This window comes from Artemia franciscana, chromosome 16, assembly GCF_032884065.1.
Source record: "Artemia franciscana chromosome 16, ASM3288406v1, whole genome shotgun sequence".
Taxonomy (NCBI): domain Eukaryota; kingdom Metazoa; phylum Arthropoda; class Branchiopoda; order Anostraca; family Artemiidae; genus Artemia; species Artemia franciscana.
Window position 1 is genome coordinate 886475 of NC_088878.1, and position 19583 is coordinate 906057.

General features: G+C 33.4%; 1 protein-coding gene across 1 annotated transcript in view; it reads left to right on the forward strand.

Moving 5' to 3' along the window:
• LOC136036880 (protein GPR107-like) overlaps window positions 1–19583 on the forward strand; it is a 75773-nt gene that overhangs the window by 15324 nt on the left and 40866 nt on the right. Inside the window, exons 4-6 of the mRNA XM_065719222.1 lie at window positions 2813–2964; window positions 9276–9385; window positions 17039–17140. Of these exons, the coding sequence (XP_065575294.1) occupies window positions 2813–2964; window positions 9276–9385; window positions 17039–17140 (364 nt within the window). The remainder of the gene's footprint in view (window positions 1–2812; window positions 2965–9275; window positions 9386–17038; window positions 17141–19583) is intronic.

The window sequence follows — 19583 nt, forward strand, 5'->3', positions numbered from 1 at the left end:
TTAAGTAGCAGAGCGTTTGAGCAGGATTTGATTTTTTTTTTTTTTTGTTGCAACAGTAAAGTAAAGAAAATGTCTAGGCAAAAGCTTCAATAATGAAACAATATAAAAAAGAAGTGACGAGGTATGCATGGGAACAAATATAAGGGAACATATTTAAATGCCTTCAGTATTTTGGTTCTCCTAAAAAAAATACAAAAATGGCGTATGTCGCCCTCTTGATTATTGCAGCCGAAATGTATTCTAGTATACAAACCGAGAAATAAAACGAAGGTATTTAAATAATTGTACAAAGAAAAATCTTGTTTCACTTGGGTCGGGATACTGGTTGTCGCTTAAACGGCTTTTCCAGGTCGTGGAGGTTCGAGAAACCCGAGAAACGAGAAACAGCTATGGAGCAGTCACTCCATTACCTATTGATCCAACCCCAAATGTAAATAGTTCTTGTTCCAGTAGTGTTACAATTGTGAATGATGATAATACTGATAATTTATAGTAATAAATAATTAGTGATACATTATTAGTGATATGTAATTAGTGATGATAATAGTGATATTTTCAATCGTGCTCAAGCCCTAGCTCAACATACATTAGCTAATGAAGTTTGTCAAAATCAAAAGAATATATTAACAACTCAGCTAGTGGAAAGAAAGTGTTAAGGCAGTTGCAGAACAGCTATACAATGACAAACAAACTCCCTGACCACAAAAGATTGCGGTATCCTGTGTATCTATGAATTGAACTCGAAGAATTCCAACAACTAACCGCTACTCATCCAAATCAGAAATCTGAATACTGCCTATTCTCAAATCTTTCTCTCAACCCAAGAAGAGGCACAACCATTTACATAACGGATGGAATATAGGTTAAAGGTTTATCATTTATTCATGGTTATTCTGCGGGTTCGAGCTCCTGAATGGAAAGACGTACCTAATCTCTTTCCTCTTAGTATTAATTTAATAGACTTAAAATATTATGAGTAATGTGAGTTTGATACTTCTAATAATCAAAAGCACGTCATTTTTTTTATTCGAAAGGGTTTTTATCAACTTGAAGCTGCTAGGAGCCCTGTCAACTCCTAGTATATTTGAAGCTCTAATAAGGTACCAATCATATCTTTAATAAACGAATTGGAGTCCATTTAGTAGCTATACCATGGAAGAATGGCTTAGCTGTGTGTTCTGAGGAAGTGCTATTCCTAGAGTATGGCATAAGAAAGCCCTCGATAAAACTTAGTATGACGTTAGAACACAATCAGGGCCGTATCCAGGGGGTTTGAACCCCCCCCCCCTCAATTCTTGTCTAACTCATAAAAACATAACAAAAATTATATAAAGAATTTTTTAATTCGGTTTCTTAAGTTTTTTGGGTAAAATTCTAGTTTAGTGACTTCTTGCTATCTCGGAAAGGGGTTAGGTTAGGTTAGGAAAATGAAACTTTCAGGGATGGGTCTACAAGCTAAAGTATGTCCCGGGAAGGTATTTTGAAGTACCTACCTCCACTCCCTTTCCCTGTAGAGGATCCTGACCTTTGATGATCTTTAAAAATATGTGTGCTATAAAAGTGAAACCTTGCAAAATAGATCTACTGCTTGAATGAAATACAACAAAATTGTTTTCAGCTTCACAACGTTGCTTAATCCCAATTTATAAGGTTTTAAAGATATGCAAATACATTTCCTAAATTTTGAAAAAAAAAAAAAAAAAAAAAAAAAAAAACATTGATATGGCACAGAATTCTATTCAAATAAAAGCAATTTCATTTTCAGAACTAAAGGCAGAGAAAAAGCAACTGGTAACTGAAAATCAAGGTAAAATGTTGTTTTGTAAAAATTTTAATAGGTATGTCATGTAGGCAAATTTCAGGGACCTGTAGATGGAGAAGGAGTGGAGGTGGGTACTTTAAAATACCTTCTTGGGATATACTTTAGCCTGAAGACCCATCCCTGAAAGTTTCATTTTCCTAACCTAACCCCTTTCCAAGATAGACAAAAGTCACTAAACTAGAATTTTATCTCTTTTGTACCCCCCCCCCCAAAAAAATAAACTGGCTACAGCCCTACTCTCAATAGATCTTACAATCAAAGCAAACCCCTTAAATATGAAGACCTAAATCTTATCAGAAATAAGAATATTGTGTTATATTTACTTTATAGATCGGGCATCCATTTATATGTCGGGTGTCGTAGAATAAGTAAGAAAAGTGAATTAGAAGATCGTAAGGAAAACAACTTATATTTTTTGGTTTGGCCTGCTACGATCATCTTTAAATACTGTTTATTTCACTCTTATTTTGGCCAATATTTCAGCCACCCCAAGGTTAATTACTACCATATGTTTTTTCGTCATTTCAAAACAATTCAGGGGAATTATATTTACAGCCTTTAGTCTACAGGAACAATGCACAGTGGAAGCTGAACATTCAATAAACATAAATATATCAAAAATATAATAAAAATAAATATAATAAATAGAAATACATGATAAATAGATAAATACAATTTTCAAATAATCCAAAAGTTATTTCCATGGCACGACTCTCATTATACATACTTTTCCACAGTTGGCAAAAAATTTTTCCTTATACACTATCGTTTTCTTCAAGAAATTATCATTATATATTTGATTACCATATGATTGTCATAATTAATTATTTAATACATGTGTATGGTAATATTAGTTAATTACAAATTTTATGGTAATTGTGTTATTAATTTGTAATCATTCATTATGATAGCTAATTATGGTAATATTAATTATTTACGGTAATATTGATTATGGTATGTATAATTACCATGATTACCATCTTATTTCAGGTTGAACTCGACTTGCTCTCAACTTCTGCGTAATCTTGAGGTGAGTGAAGCGATTCCCAAAACATTCAAGCGAGATACGAAATCCCCACTGAGCAGACGACTTGAAGATTCGACGTTAGTTGGTGCTAACTCTGAAAAGAAAGGAGGATCGGGTAAGTAGATATGCCTTACCTTTTAGGGTCTTCCATAAAAGCTAGGTATAGCCCAACTAAGCCATTAATTGAGTTACTTAGGAAGCTAATGCTCAATCATTGGTAAATTATAACAGACAGGGGGGGGGGGGGGATTTAAATAAAACTAGCCTATGTAATGGTAATCGTGGTGTAAGGACAATCAATCATCTTTGGGAGCAACATATTTAATAAGATAGGCTGGAGCAAGGCCGTATCCCAGTAGAGGAGGGGGGTTGACCCTCCCCCGAAATGTTTGTCCGACTCGTAAAAACGTAACAAAAATGAATATAAGCAAATTTCTTATGAGCTTTTTAGTTTTTCTCTTTATGTCACCCCCCCCCCCCAAAAAAAATCCTTTTGTAATCCCCCTCCCAAAAAAATATCCTTTCGTAACCCCTCCCCCCCCCCTCAAAAAAAAATCCTGGATTCAGCCCTGGGCTGGATTAATCCAATCTGTTATAAATTATTAAATTCTTTATTTGGATTTAAGTACGGCTCACCATCTTGCCCTAATATTTATTTCAGGGGATAAAAGAGAACTGAGAAAATAAAATTTCGTGTTCAAAAGTGTATTTATTTTCACGTAATGTGGAATGACAAAGTCAAATAGAATGTAGATCAAAATTCTTACGGCCGTTTGACTGGTTCCCGTAGACCCTAAATTTGCCACTCATGTATTAATATACTGGAATCTTCTCTTATTTTTATTATTTTCAGAGTGTATCTAGCTTTGTTTAGTTGCTCAAGAACAAAATATATCATTTTTTTTTAATTTTTTAGCCAAGACACCACTCAGATAGTAAATATTTACGAACATTCTGGTTATACAGGACTTTATTTTATCTTGGCAGTCCTATATACTTAACTCGTTAGTATATGTGGTATTTTCACCGAAATTTAGTGACAGATATTTTTTGGAGGATGGGGGGGGGTGACGGCTGCCCTCTTCTTAGGGTAACCATAAACTTGTGCTAAAAATCCGGAAAAGCACGGATTTTGCGTTGAATCTTTTTGAAAATGTCTATTGGTATTTGGTTATTTATTTGGGTGCAGGAGGTGTTTCAGAAGCTCAAATACCAACCTTACAAGCGCAAGTTATTTAGATTCCATATAAAATATTGTCCGACCTGGTACTGTGTTTAAATCGGGCCTAATGATAGTCGTTCTTATCCACCGAGAAAAAGAAAGAACATAGTTGTTATGACGTATTTTTGTAAACCAGTTCAATTATTCTGTAGTTGTTACTGAACAAACAGCCTTTTAAAAGCATTTCTGCGTGCACGAAATAGCCTTGGTGGCCCGGCATTATTTTAAGCTACTAAAAAGAGCACACCATTTAATTAGTTTAGGTTAGAAAACTGAACAAAAATTTTTTAGTCACAATATTTTCACGAGTAAACTCTCTGTTTCTCTGTGGTGAGATAATACTGTTTTTTTTTATTAAATCAATGTAAAAATCCAAGCTTTGTATTCAAGGCCACATCCAGGGGGGAAAGATACTTGGTTTGAACCCCCCCCCCCCAATCCTGAATGTTTGTTCGAATCGCAAAAAAAAACAATGAAAATGCATATAAGCAAATTTGTGATGCGTTTTGTGTAGTTTCTGTTTGTAACCCCCTCCCCCCGTTAGAATAAAAATTCTGGATACGACCTTGTTTTTATTCTGTCATATCTTTTAAGGAAACTATTCAAAAACATTTCGTCTTATTTCTATTGCCCCTTCGATTACTAGCTTAATTTCTAGCTCGCTGGTAAATAAACTGCTTTTTAAGAAAAATAGATTTAGAAAAAAAGTTATGAAGGGTCTCAAGAGTATAACTCAAAACCGAATTGGCAGATTCAGAGTTTCTATCCACATTTAAGACTTTTTCAAATATTAAAATTTTTTTATTACTTGTGAAAAAATAATGTAGGCCTATATATTGAAAAGACTTCAAGAAAAAAGGAATTTAAATGCACTCCAAAAAAAATCTTATAAATCACACTAGTCTACAGATGATGGGATTTAGTCACATCAGCTCTGAACTTTCTAATTATTGTTGATTTTTTCCAATGAATTTTCTGAATGTTCTAAAATTGTAGATTATTGAACAGGGATCTGGAATATGGTGTTTCTTAGATATACTGCAATATCTAAGTCTCAAGGGAAGTTGTAAAAGGAACTTAAACTGTCTACAGAATCTTCACCCTTTGCTGTTGTTGATGCTTTTCTAACTTTTCGATGGACTCTTCGATATAACTGTTTCTGCATGGTATTTCACATATCCTTCTTGAATAAATTGGTGAGGTCTTAATTTTATTTGAGTCAGGAGATTCATAACATTGAGGCTGCTTAAGAAAGGATCACTCAGAACTAAGCCAGAAAATCCAGGGTTTGTTTACAAATTTAAGACTTTTTGCACTTGTAAATCAAATTACTTTATTAACCGTCAAAAATGTATACGTGAAAGACGTATCTAATAGGAAAGGAAAAAGGAAGAAAGGAAATCTAATGCTACAAAACATTATTGCATCGCACTAGTCTACGGATGACTTTGTTTACAATTTTCTTTCGTAAGTTGACTTAGAAGGAGGTTTTAAGTGGATTAGGGAGGTGATAGTTGCCCCACTTTTCCTCGTGTTAATACAGGTATTCGAAATCCGCGGAATATACTTTTTTATTAATTATTCTATTATAATTAATTTTTCTATAATAGATTTATACCATCTCCTCCGTCATGGTCGATACACTTCTATGGGCAGGGCTTCTTTTCAGACAGTGTTTGAAGTAATGCGGAGACTACTTTATGAGCCATGTTTTTGCTACATCAAATAGAGTCTAAACGAAGTCTGGACTTTTGGGGGCAGATATTTTTTGGAGGATGGGGGGGGCTGATTTATTCATTGAAAGGCAGCTCAAATGTTTACCAGGAAATTTTGTGATATTTATATTCTTCACAGAGAGTGCCCCTAAAGTCAATGGAAACCATGTCTAAAACTTCCTTTGACAAAAACATGATAGGATCACGCTTGTCTACGGATGACTTCACGGTTTATTACTCCTTAATTTCTACTAACAGTAAGGTGAATTTACAATTAAATTTATATTACTAAATTATATTAGATAAAAATTAAATCAGTTATGTTTTAAAAATTATATTAAAATTGTATAAATAATAATTATATTATAGTGCTATTAATTATTTTATATAAATTACACAAATTATATAAGTTGAATCAATAAAAATTACATTAGTTAAATCGCATTGGTTGAAAATTTATGTTACTACTTGTTTCGACTTAGGTCTTCTTACGCCAGCTAGCACATAGGCAATAATAGCGTCTCTTCACACTTACCTCTCCAGCGCTGTAGACCAAAAATCATCCAATGATGGTCTGAACAGTGTATTATTCGTCTCCGTGTTGCTTTTCTTCGTCTTGTGGTAACTAGAGGGACCCAGTGCCATGCATCGTGAGAGAGTTGATATTTGCCCAGGTTCGTCATGTGGTCCGTAGTTTTGTTGGATCAACATATTCCAAGGATGCGTCTAAGACAATTATTATCAAATCCTTGGTTTCGTCTTCGAACTGTTTAGTTAAAGCCGAAGATTTGTGTTTGTACTTGTTCTTAAAAATGTTTTATTTCCCGTCATAGAATTACACTAGTCTACGGATGATCGGTTTTATCGCATCAGCTCTGAATTCTCTAATTCTTCCTCAGACACCTGGGAAGGGATCTGTAATCTGGTACCTCTTGGATAAGCTGCTATGTCCATACCACAAGGGGTATCTGTGCCACAAGTCTCAAAAGGAATTTTGTAGAGCCTGTAGAATATAGGACAAGTCTATAGAGCCGAGTGTAGAATCAAGTATATAGAACAAAAGAGAGTCTAAAGAATGTTCGTCTTCTGCTGCGGTTGCGCTTTTTAACTTTTTAACTGGAATAAATCCTTCTGTAATTATTGGGCATTTTCGTAGGCCAATATGAATAGGGGTACATGCCTTTCAAAACTGGCCCTATAGGCCAGTGTATTCTCCTGATGAGCCCTTGTGTTGGGTTGTTGCCTCTGAATTATTTGTCTTTATTATTTTTTCTATTGTTTGGTAAATGACGACTTATACTTATTGACGACATGACTGCCTGTCCATGGATTATTCTTTATGGTTGATTGTGTATGGCTATGCTGTTTGACCTATGTGATTGTATGGATGAGTAGGGTTAAGGCCTCATTCAAGTGCTGGTGTATATTAATCACTAATTTAGGAAAACAGTCTTCCTTTTCTCCTTCTCTCTCTCTCTCTCTCTCTTTTTTTTTTTTTCTTTTTTTTGTGTGTGTGTTTGTGCTGTTGCATTGGTGATTTCTCTTTTCATGATATATATATATATATATATATATATATATATATATATATATATATATATATATATATATATATATATATATGTATATATATATATATATATATATATATATATATATATATATATATATATATATATATATATATATATATATATATATATATATATATATATATATATATATATATATATATATATATATATATATATATATATATATATATATATATATATATATATATATATATATATATATGGATACTTTCTATATATATAGATACTATATAGATACTTTTATATATAAAGAGCCTTTCTTTGATAAGTATCTAGGGTTTTGAGCTCACCTGTTATGAGACTCATAACACTGTGGCTGCTAAAAAAAAGGGAAAAAAATAATAAACATTCAAGAAATTTTTTTCTGTTTGGCATTAATTACAGGGATATAAAGGATAAAAAAGACTAGATCTGAGGAATCTCCAATATCCATTTTTGGAAAGCAGGTCGTTCCCGAATGGGAGGCGAAGAGCTAGTAAGGACAGATTTAAAGGAAATTAGAGTTTCGTTGGAGGGGCAAAAGAGTGAAGCTTTGAATAGATAGGGTGGAGGAGGAGCGTGCTTAGTTGTGTTGGTCTCAGGCGACTTGGTGCTGCTGTCTGTTGTTACGTAGCAGTAATCCTTGGGAAAGTGTCCCGTAATTAGTTCAGGGACGTACGTGTAGAAAGACTTGGGCTCAGGCCCCTCCTGAAATCCTAAATTTTTCATGAATTCCTGGGACTCTCTAATTCAAATTTTCAAATAAAATTCGAGTTCTTATTCGCCCCTCGGAACAATTGTATTATCCCCGCTCCCCCCGAAAAAAAATCTTATGTACATGCCTGAATTAAGTCTAAAGTTTTTAATATTTGGCTCTGAGGTGAAATGAAAATAACGATTGACTTCGGAAATAGAAATTGCCTTCTCCGACTCCTGAAGGATGATTTGACTTAAAGTGAAGGTATCTATTATTTTGCGGGAATCTGTATAGCCGGGATATTTTTAATATATTGTTTTGCGTATCTTGACAAACAAAGAAAAATCCCGATTTATTTAAATTCCTTTGTTTTTGCTGCGTAGAAATGCAGTGTTATCTTTACAGGTTTTAGTATGCTTATCAATACACCCAGACGCAAAGAGAGATTTGTGCAATCTTCCAAGATTAGTCCTGAGAACGCCCACAAATCTAATAAATTGAAGCTTATTTTTTGTTATTTGAGCCTCCCTAGATATAATCATGTAAAGGAATGTTGTCCTTTTTCGAATTTTAGATATGCGCATGTACGTTTAACATTATGATTATTATTTTTATTATATAGACTCTTTGATTTTAATTGAGTATAGATAATGCTATGTTTCAATGTTAAAAATAACATGCATTTTGTCAAAGTTTCAGTGTCATTTTGTCAAAAGGAATGCCATTAATTAACACTCCTTTCAGTAAGGCAATAATTGGGTGATAATTAGCAAATTATGATAATTGGTAAAAAAAAAATATATGCCAAATACATGCCAACAAAAAATTATAGAATCACACTAGTCATCGAATGATCGGATTTCATCACATCAGGTCTGAAATGTCTGAAATTAAGTTAAATGTCAAAATTTAGCTGTTGTGTACGGAAATTCAACATCAAAGAAAATAACAATTATAGGAATAGAGAATAAGTATAATAGAAAATCAGTATAGCAGGAATTAACTGTCTAGATTTGACACAAATATTAAACAAAATTATAAATGGGGGAAAACAGATAATTAAAAAAATTACGATTGTAACATTGATCAAACCATTTTTCTTTATAAATACAAAAACGGAAAAACTGCTACCAGTGTGAACAAGGACTTGGAGGAGCCGATTCGGCTTTATGTATTTTACTTTAGTGTTTGATTTTTTTTTTTTTTTTTTTTTTTTAGCTGGTCCAGGATTTGTTACAAGGCACTTGAGACGAAGAGATACAGATTCACTTGCATCTTGTAAGACATCCATTGAAATGAAAGAATTTGAAAAACAATATTCCTTCCAGGTATATAGCAATCCTAATATTTGCTTTTATAATATAGTGTTATTACAATAATCCCTACATTATTATCATATAATCTACTATTGCAGACTTTGCCTACCATTTACATTTCTGGTCACTAATTTATTTGAATTAAAAGCACCAAGAATATAAAAAAGCTTTTACTCACTGGACCCAGCTTAGGTGCATTCATACCAGAAAACCGGAATTTTCCAATTTTTTTTCTTTTGGTTGTATCAAATTTATGAAGTTTTTAGGACAGTGCTGCATTTCCGTCAGTGTTGCCATGCTGAACTGTAAAAATGAATAAGGAAAACTTGTTAATCAAATTAGACAAGGGTTTTGTCCCTAGAAATGGAAAAAATTAACAATCTATTAATTTCCAAATGGAACTACACTTTCAGAAGAAACCTACACCTTCTTAAGCTGTTTGACGCCGTCTTTCATCCTTTTTTTTCTCATTTTTCATCCTAGTTTTTTCTTTTTAAATTTCGTGCACGCTACTACCAAAAATTGTAATATCTCATATGGAGGTTTTTTTTTTTTATTGAAAACCGAAAAGATACGTATGACTGTTTAAGTTTCCCCTTAACCAATAACGACAACTTGCTCGTCCTAGCCGAGTGGTTAGCACGTTAGACTTGAGACCCTATGTCCGTGGAAACAAAGGTCCGAGTTGTGGTGTCTCTCGTTATGTGGTTTGTGCGGGTTCATTGGCGTGAATCTGTAAGCTCAGCCAGAGTCGATCTAGCTCTTAATCGGTACCCAGAGAAATCTGGGGAAGGTAAGCAGGAAATGTTTGTAAAAGTATCTGATGGTAGGAAAAACCGAAAAACACGAAAAACCTCGAAAAACGCATGGAAAATATGTTTATATCCATTTTTGTTACGTTTTTACGAGTCAGACAAACATTTCGGGAGGGAGGGGGTTTAAAACCCCTACCCCCCTGTATACGGCCTTGGTTCATAGTAATGTATGGTGAAAACTAATGCAGGTATTAGTGACCTAATCATCCCCAACCCAATCACCTAATTTCAATGAACTGGTATTTGTAGCTGTAAGTCAGCTATGAATCCCCAGGGCTTCAAAAATATACTCATGTAATTCTGAAGCTATTGATTTACAAAATAAAGAAATAAGTTAAATTCATAGAATATTTTAAAACCACGAGGGCAATAATTTGGATTATTTGGTTAAAAATAATTTGCCACAAATAATCTCCACTAACAGCTAGAGAAATTTTTAATTGGCAGCTTGGATTTGTTTTTCAAGTCATGCTAATTCTTGCCAGATTATGAAGACACTATTCCTGCTAGCCAGGAATGTCGAAGAAAAGCAAAGTCAACGTCGCTAGCCGCCGTGCGAATTTCAGTTACCTCTTGCCAGATTGGTCAAGTTAATTCTTGCCAAATTGCGAAGACACTAGTCCTGCTAGCCAGGAATGTCAAAAAAACAAAGTCAGCGTCGCTAGCCACCGTGCGAATGTCGTCCTTTAACTACGTAGGATAGGACTGAAGTGTTTTATGGAATTAACATAATACAATTTTTACATGTCAACTTATACAGCCCAGGCATAGAGTTATGTTAAGCACAAGAAAGGAACCAGCAAAAATAGCAAACATTCACACTTCCAATAGGGAAAAAAGAAGAGGAGATAAGAAAAGAGGGGGGTGGGGTAACTGGATAAGAAATTGTAACTGAAGATAGGGATGATAATCACCACAAAACATAGAAAATATTAGAATTGTCTGCTACTGTAACATTAAAGAACCATCTTTGTTATTATTTTATTTTTAATTTGGGCAGCGATTGTGGATTCACTTGGTAAATAAGATAGTCTGTGTTTTTTTGTAATGAGAGAAAGTTGATATTTTGTGCTTGATCTCACTCCCTCATTCTTTACAGGCGGGAAAATAAACTTTTTCTTAGCTCTTGATAAATGACAGTATATTGATAATAAAGTTGAAATATGTAGATTATATTGCAATATAATGAAAACGAAGATATTGAAAATAGAAACAAAACATTAAAAAGTAAAAGCAGTTTATTGGAAATACATTGACAACAAATGACAATATATTGACAGTATATTGATAAATGACATAATAAAATTTGATTTCAATCAAAATTTTCAGTCTATCCAAAAAAATGATCTTTATATTGTTTTTTTAAAACCCATATTCCTAAATTAAAATGACAAATGTGTCTCAAACCAAGAATATCAAGAAATAAAAAGATATTTTAGTTTGAGATAAGTTTTGTCTTCCTAGTGTATTCTAAAAATGGTCTGAAATTCATGTTGATTTACTCTGAACAATTTGCAAGCCGCGTAGGTTTGGTGGGATATAAAAAAAAATACCCTTTGAGCCCGTCATAGGTCTTTTCGTACCAGAAAATCGTGATTTTCTAAGATTCGTCTTTTGGTTGTTTCAAAATTATTAAATTCTTAGAGCAGCACAATATTTTCGTCAGCATTGCCACGTTCAATCTTGATAGTAAAGTCAAAATTAGTTAGCTAAATTTTATAAAGTTTTTTTCCGTAAAAATTCCACCTTTAATGACCTGTTCATTCTCATAGATAAATAAATCTTCAAAGGAAAGTTGCATATTCTTAAGCTGTTTCTTGCCAAATATTGGTGTTTTGCTGATTGTCACCCAAATTTCTCTTTTTTTTTTATTTAGCACCCGCTACTACCTAAAACTATGGAGGCCTATTTCATTTAAGATTGAGCTCCCGGTTTTTCCTAATTTTTAAGATATGCATGGTTGTGTAAGCTTCCACTTAACGAATCTGAAGTCATATTTCTTATTCACTGTACTTGGTACTTCAACTCTGTGAAATAGTAATCAGAACTTGTTTTACCGTGAGTCTCTAGATCCACGATCCCCAACATGGGGCGAAGGACACACCAGTGGGGCATGGCAATATTTTGATGGGTCATGAACGCTTAATTTTGTAAAAAAAAAAAAAAAAAAATGCTTTTTATGAGGGAGACGTCACACTCAAATGCATTTGAGTGTGAATACACGTAGCATTTTGAATAACAAAATTTTAACATAACGAAGGGGCATTGGGATTCTAGAGATCCCTTGGGGCATGGCCTAAAATTAGATGGAAACCACTTCTCTAGATGTCTGTGAATTTTCTTGAAATCGAATTTTTTTAATTTTGTAGTTTCTTTGTCATCTGTCAGTTGTATTAATATATTTGTCCAGAAAATAATTGACGGTATTCAAGCACAGCTTTGTGCTTATATTGCCATGACGATTTTGGTTTGGCAATCATCTTTGATAATTGACTATATTCAAGCTATATTCGATCCACCGTAGTGATTAATTTCTGTAGCCCTCGTTTTCCTTATTACCTCACCTTTCTGCCTTTTTCTCATCATCATCACCGGTTGCATAATTGTTTAATTTTGATTTATAATTGACATTTTTCATTATCTTACTCAATTTATTGAAGAATTAACATATTCGATACATTATAAACGAACAGAAAAAAAACATTTCTTCAAAGACAAGTAAGAAGCAACTTTAAAACCTAAAACGAACAGCAATTGTCTTGGAGATGAAAGAAACTACTGCTACCCTGATGAGCAATTGTCTAGAAGATGAAAGGAACTACTGCTACCCTTCAAACATTTCTTCAAAGACAAGTAAGAAGCAACTTTAAAACCTAAAACGACCAGCCACTGTCTTGAAGATGAAAGAAACTACTGCTACCCTGATGAGCAATTGTCTAGAAGATGAAGGGAACTACTGCTATCCTTATGATCTCGAAAGAGGAAAATAAATTTAATTGTTTCGACTTCAACCATGACTGTATTATATGACTCGTCTATTGGCCTCTTTTCCTCGCCATCGTCGCCGATTGTATGTTTTGTATCGTTGATTTTCATGAACAGAAATTAATCTTATATATAAAAATTAAGCTTGAAATTTTCTTGACTGAAAATGGACTTTTTGTCATTACTGCTTTAAAAAACAGAATTTTCTTCTGTAAACTTTACTATTGAGGATAGAAATAGAAGGAACTTGTCCAAACTTCTGCACATGTGTTGCTGGCCTTGTTTAGCGCCAATTGAATCTCTCTTAAATTTTATTCAAAATGCAGTATCACCATCTGTATAATGTGGGACGCAAAAGATATACAACATTATTTTGGATTATGGTCAAGACTGGAATAAGCCAGATACAAAATAGTGAGAAAAAAAATATGGAATAGTTTTCTATGGAAAGAGACGTTAATTTGACTAGCATTTCCTTTGATGCAAATCCAAAAATTCCATTAACTCCTTGAAACTTACTGCAATGAACGTTCTATTTCTGCTATCGAATTTTTTTATTTGTGCTCAATAAGAAATATCCCATATTAGATTGAAAATCTAACGGTGAAAATAATTCAACTCTTTATCTAAAAATTGTGTTGCATATACTCCAACGCCATCTCTATAATGTCAAAATATGAAAAATTAAACCAACGTGAGACATATATGTAACCGTGAATGTTCAAAATCGGTGAATGTTGACATTCACCGGTGAATGTCCGGAATATCTATTTTCTCCTGGGATTTAGTCAGCGTTGCCAGTCAACTTTTTCAGTTTTATGCAAGGTTTGATGGTGACAGGTTAGGTTAGGTTTTTAGCCCATTTCTGATATGTATAACCTAATTTAACCTAACCCTAACTAACCTAAATTTAACTTTTACTATCAAAGCTTGCATAAGACTGAAAAAGCTAATTGATCTAAGCAGAGAAAAAGGAATTTCGGACATCCACCGGTCAGTGTTAACTTTAGCCAGATTTTGGACATTCACAGTAACATATTTTACATTACTTAGTTTCACAACTTGAACGGAATTAATTGTTGTTACTTTTTTTTAGCTAATATTGTCAAACTAGATACCGTTGTTTTTATTCTAACAGCGTGGAAAAGATGAGTTTGTGGCTTGTTTCATTGTTTCAACTTTAATTTTGTTTATTTATTTGCAACTTATTTAATTTTGTTTATTTATTTGCAACTTAATTTATTTATTTATTTATTATTACGAATAGCAGTAAGCATCAATGCTTGTCGCAAAAATAAAAAACACAAAATCATAATACTAATCTAAAGTAAATTGCCAACGACAAACTAAACAGCCAAAACTTCTAAATAACACGAAACTGCACAACAGAAGCGTCTAAATAAAAAGGCGTATTTACTAATGCACTCTTAAAAATTCGAACACTCTCTGCCTCGACAACCTCCAAAGACAAACCATTCCATGGTCCGGCAACTCTACTAACGAAAGATAATTGACCAATTTTTTTCGGTGGTTTTGGGGGATATAATTTATAATCATGCTGACGAGTAGAGTGATAATGGCTAAATTTAAAAAATAAATTTGGATCAAGATCATCCACTCCTTTAATTATACGAAACACATTTACAAGGTCATTGCGACGTCTACGAAACTTCAATGATGAGAGTTGAAGCCTAGAAAGTCTCTGCGGATAGGAAAGGCGCTGAAGGTATGGGACCAATCTAGTGGCCCTTCTCTGAACCTTTTCTATCCTATGCTCATCCGTTAGACTTAATGGAAACCAAACAGAAGTATTATACTCAAGAAGAGGGTGGACCATTGATTTGTATAGTAGTAAGAAATTACGAAGCTTAAACCTACTGAAGCTTCTCTTTATAGACGATAAACGATAATTTACATTCTTTACAATTTCCGAAACATGCTTATCAAATTTCAATTGGGTATCAAAGTAAACGCCAAGGTCACGCACTATTTCCTTAAAAGGGAATCGTATGCCAGACAGCTGGTAAGTATGTACAGGTGGGAGTTTACGAGCATAGTGTAGAACGCCACACTTAGAAGGGTTTATGAACATGGAACTAGATTTGCACCAATAAGTCAGAGAGTCAAGATCCTTCTGTAAAAGCTGCACATCGTTTTGGTCTCGTACTGGTAGATAAAGTTTTACATCATCCGCGAACATCTTGACAATGGAATGCTGAACGGAGTAAGCTAAATAAACAAAATAAAATTGGACCCAGGCAGCTACCCTGGGGGACTCCGCTTAACAAATCATTTGAGGATGACACAGCTTCACCAACAACAATGATCATGGACAGGACATTTACCCTTCGGCTGACTATGCTTTAGAGCCCTATTTGGAAAAAATAAATTTTACTTGTGAATGACGTAACATTTAAATGTATTTAAAGAGTACAAAGGATGCATAATAGTATTGCAATAACGTTATATATTGTATACTATTCTGATAATATTTTTTATTAGTATAAAATATGCATAGAGGACGACCCCAAAAAAGATACCAAGGTAATGGTGATTTAAGCTTCCTTCAGATGAATACACGTAAAACTTGAAATTACAAAATTAAAGATATCATGAGGGGGCATCAGGATTTTAAAAATGCCTAGGTGGCCCAAAATCGGTTAGTAACCTCTGCTTTAGTCTTACTGTGTCTTTTACTTGTGTTTTTATTTACCTGTGTTTTTTTGCTATTAGTTGTTTTATTTTTTACTTAAATCTTTGTTATCTTACTTAAATTATATTTACCTCATGGTAGATTGCAGTTTTTTTTAAAGAAGCAAAGAATGACCAATTTGCAACGAGAAGTAAAAGTTTTTTAAGTCGCTTCAGCAATTATTGAAATAAACAGACAATTCTGAAATTGAAACACAGCTAATTTACTGAAAAAAAAAACTAAGTTTAGTTACGTTGGTATCAGGAATATGTAATACGTCTGGATTTTACGGATCATTATGCAGAATTTTATCTCATGGTGGAGGGGCTTACCGTTAAAAAAAATTTAAAACACGGGAACGGTATAAGAAAGTTCAGAGATTGACAGATAAACCGTTTCAGACACTGTTGAAGTGGGGACTAGCTCGGAGCCTGACCACCCCCCCTCCCTTATCTACCGCGTGTGTTCCTTGCTAGTATGTTGATGCTTTTAAAATTTTCAAAACCGAGTTGGTCTTTAGAGAAACGTCTTCTACTATTCAACGAAGAGAAGAAAAAGAGAGTTGTTGTCAAGAACTGAATCGGCTAGATGTCGTTGTTTTTGTTTTGTTTTTACCTTTTATATTAGTGAAAGTGTACAGTGAAAATCTGAAGACCCTACTGTCATTCTGTAATACAAGGACTAAGAAATGTTCAACATTGTTAGTGCAGTATTAGTAGTTTTAGTTTGGGGAGGCTTTTATTTTGGATTTGGGTAAAAAAGAATCTTAGTGTGGACCTGTACTAAGTGTATTTTTTCTAGTTTTATACAAGTTGTACAAAATTTCAGGGGGGGGGGGTTCAAACCAAGTAACCCCCTCCTCCGTTCTGGGTAAGACCATGCCTATTACCATAGAAAAACCATATGATTCTTCCCCGGTCCCACCCTTGGCATGATGCCCAAGTTTGAGGGGCATTTTAATGGATTTTAGCCCAACTAGAAATGGGGTAAAAGTAATATATGGGAAAAACTAATGTTTAATTTAATGTTCAGAAAAAATGTAAATTTTTTCTATTGTGTCTATTTATGAGTTATATTATTAGTTGTCAAATGACAAATTGGTGAGATTGGAATTTATTTTGGATTTTAGTGTGGATTTATTGGTAAACCTCTCATATATTTATTCTCTTTTAGTTTATTGTCAGAATTCCAACCAAGTTTGAGCAAGGACTTTACAACCTTAACTTTCATCATTGTGTCACCGACAAAAGTAGTGTTCCCCCTGTTTCCCTTACGGTGAGTGTCTTATACCCTTCTTCTTGTCTCAATGCTCCTAGATTGCCTAACTGGGCTCTTAATTTGAGGCTAATTGAAATTACGAAAAGGTGCTTAATTTAATGATGTGTGTAACGCTTTTTTGGATTCAGTAAAAGAACACTTAAGTCTCTACAGTCTACACTTCAATATGTAGAAGTTTCTAGAAGAACGTATTGTGAGGAGTTTAGGCTTCCAATTCTAAAGGATCATGGTCTTGGTAAGTAAAAATAAGTCAGTATGACAGCACTAGACCCTCAAAGTCGAAACTGGCGATGCAGGGTCTTAGTCCATCAAAAAGGGACTAGCTGTCCCTGGGTAGTTCAGCTGTCACCCTTGAATAAGCATTTTCCTTCCATTACTGTTTTGCCTTTGGCAAATTTTTATTGGACCTTTTTATGCTAAGTAACTTGATATCGATTTGTTTATTTTGTATAATGACAATAAAAACAAGTATGACAACAGTGATCAAAACATTTATAAGGAAATGTTGAATGTAGCTTCTGATGAAAATATTCGGAAAACCTTGATGTCTCTACCATGATCAGGAAAAGAAGTCTCAGTGGCTTGATCACCTAATGAGACGCCCAGAAGAGACCCTGACACAGAATATATCATTAGGAAACCTTGCTTAAGTAATTAAGCTAAATAAATTCCTTTTCTCCTAGAATTTGGTAGTATAAAAAAGAAAAGAATATAAATTTACAAAATAAAATAAGTTTAAATTTGATAAAATTAAGTTCGGATAAATATTGAAAAGGAATATAATGAAATTGGTCTTTGCCAATGAGTAAAAAATTATGCAAAAGGAAATGAAAGGCATAAAAAGAATCAATTCAAATAAAAACCAAAATCTAACAAAAAAATCAGTTTGTTTTAACAGTCAAAATAAAAGAAGTCTATGTATTGAAATTCTATAGCTTGTACCCATCTGAAATTACCAAATTACAGAACTGAAACCTAGCAGAGATTTCTATAATTAAAATTGCCAATGACAGTGAAATTGAAGTTTAATTGTTCTAATAGATAAGTGGATTTTCAACTACCATGTATGACGTAGTATAATCATGTATAATATGCATAACATGCACACACATGTATAACCATGTAAAACTTAGAAACAATAGAGCATTCAGTTTTTAATGAAAAAAAGATCAGTGTTTACCGTTATGCAGTTTTTGGTGCCAAATGTAAACAAAAACACGTGGGGAAAAATCGGAATAAAATAAGCTAAAAACATATAACATCAAACTGCTTGTAAACGTGTAACTTTCTTTTTAATGTGTAGTTTTCTTCGAGAATCAATAAATTGTTAGCTTCTTAATTTTGAAAGACTAAAAGTACATAAAAGTACATTTAACCTATAGTTTCGTTTAATGTTTTTTCTAAAACGAAAATGTGGTACTCTCCTGCAAACTTCATAGTTTCTGAGCAGCCAAAAGGAAATCTTTGAAAATCACGGGCTTTAGTTCTGAATAGAGCCAAGATGTACTCACGGGGTCAAAACTTGTTTGTTGATGTCCTTGGTACTTTAAATTATACGAACACTAGTACCATCTATGACAACACAGCTGTGTGTGCTGGTTTCATTTCACTCAGAACTTAGCTATCTCCCTCTCTTTCTTGAAAGAGTCCTTTTCTTAAAATCTGCTCTTCTATTTTCAAACTGGCGCTAGTGTCCATAAAAAAACTCATCAACGCCACTAGGGTTTGGTGACATTGGTATTTTTTCAGGTTTTGTAATCGTTTTTCTGTCAGAAACTGTGGTCCGATACTTATTTTACCAACGACACAAATTAAATTAGTCATTTTATCATTGCACAGGAAAAAATTGCCAAGTATCGTCAAACGTTAGATGGTGTTGTGTTTTTGTTGACACTAGCTTCAGTTTTCACTCCTGTCAGTTACCTATATTCTTTGGGATGTATTTATTTTCCTATAGCCCCAACTAAATTGCAAAAAGGTACAATTTTCAGAAATCTATCACCTTTCATCTATAAAATCTAACCTAACAGTCTTAACTGTTCTTGCATTGTATAGAAATACTGTGGAAACAACCCCCAATATTTTTATCCATAATGGTATGAAAGTATGGAACACAAGATAAAAATAGCCTGAAAAGTAACCAAAAAATATCACCCAATCCATAGAAACAAAACAAAAATATAGGCTATTATTTTTGAATTACAACTGATAATCATATCAGAAGAAAGTTTTTTCAGCAAGAAAGTAAGGTTATTTCTGATATTTTTTTTTTTTAAGATTGCTAAATAAGGATTTGAATTTTAAAATGGGGTTAATTCCATTAAATTTCTGTTTCTGTTTATAAGCAAATTCACAGATTCGGGGTCAAAATACAAAATCTCTGATTTTCTGGGGCGAAATTTTCGCCCTGATCAAATCTGACTCCATTTACTATTTTAAT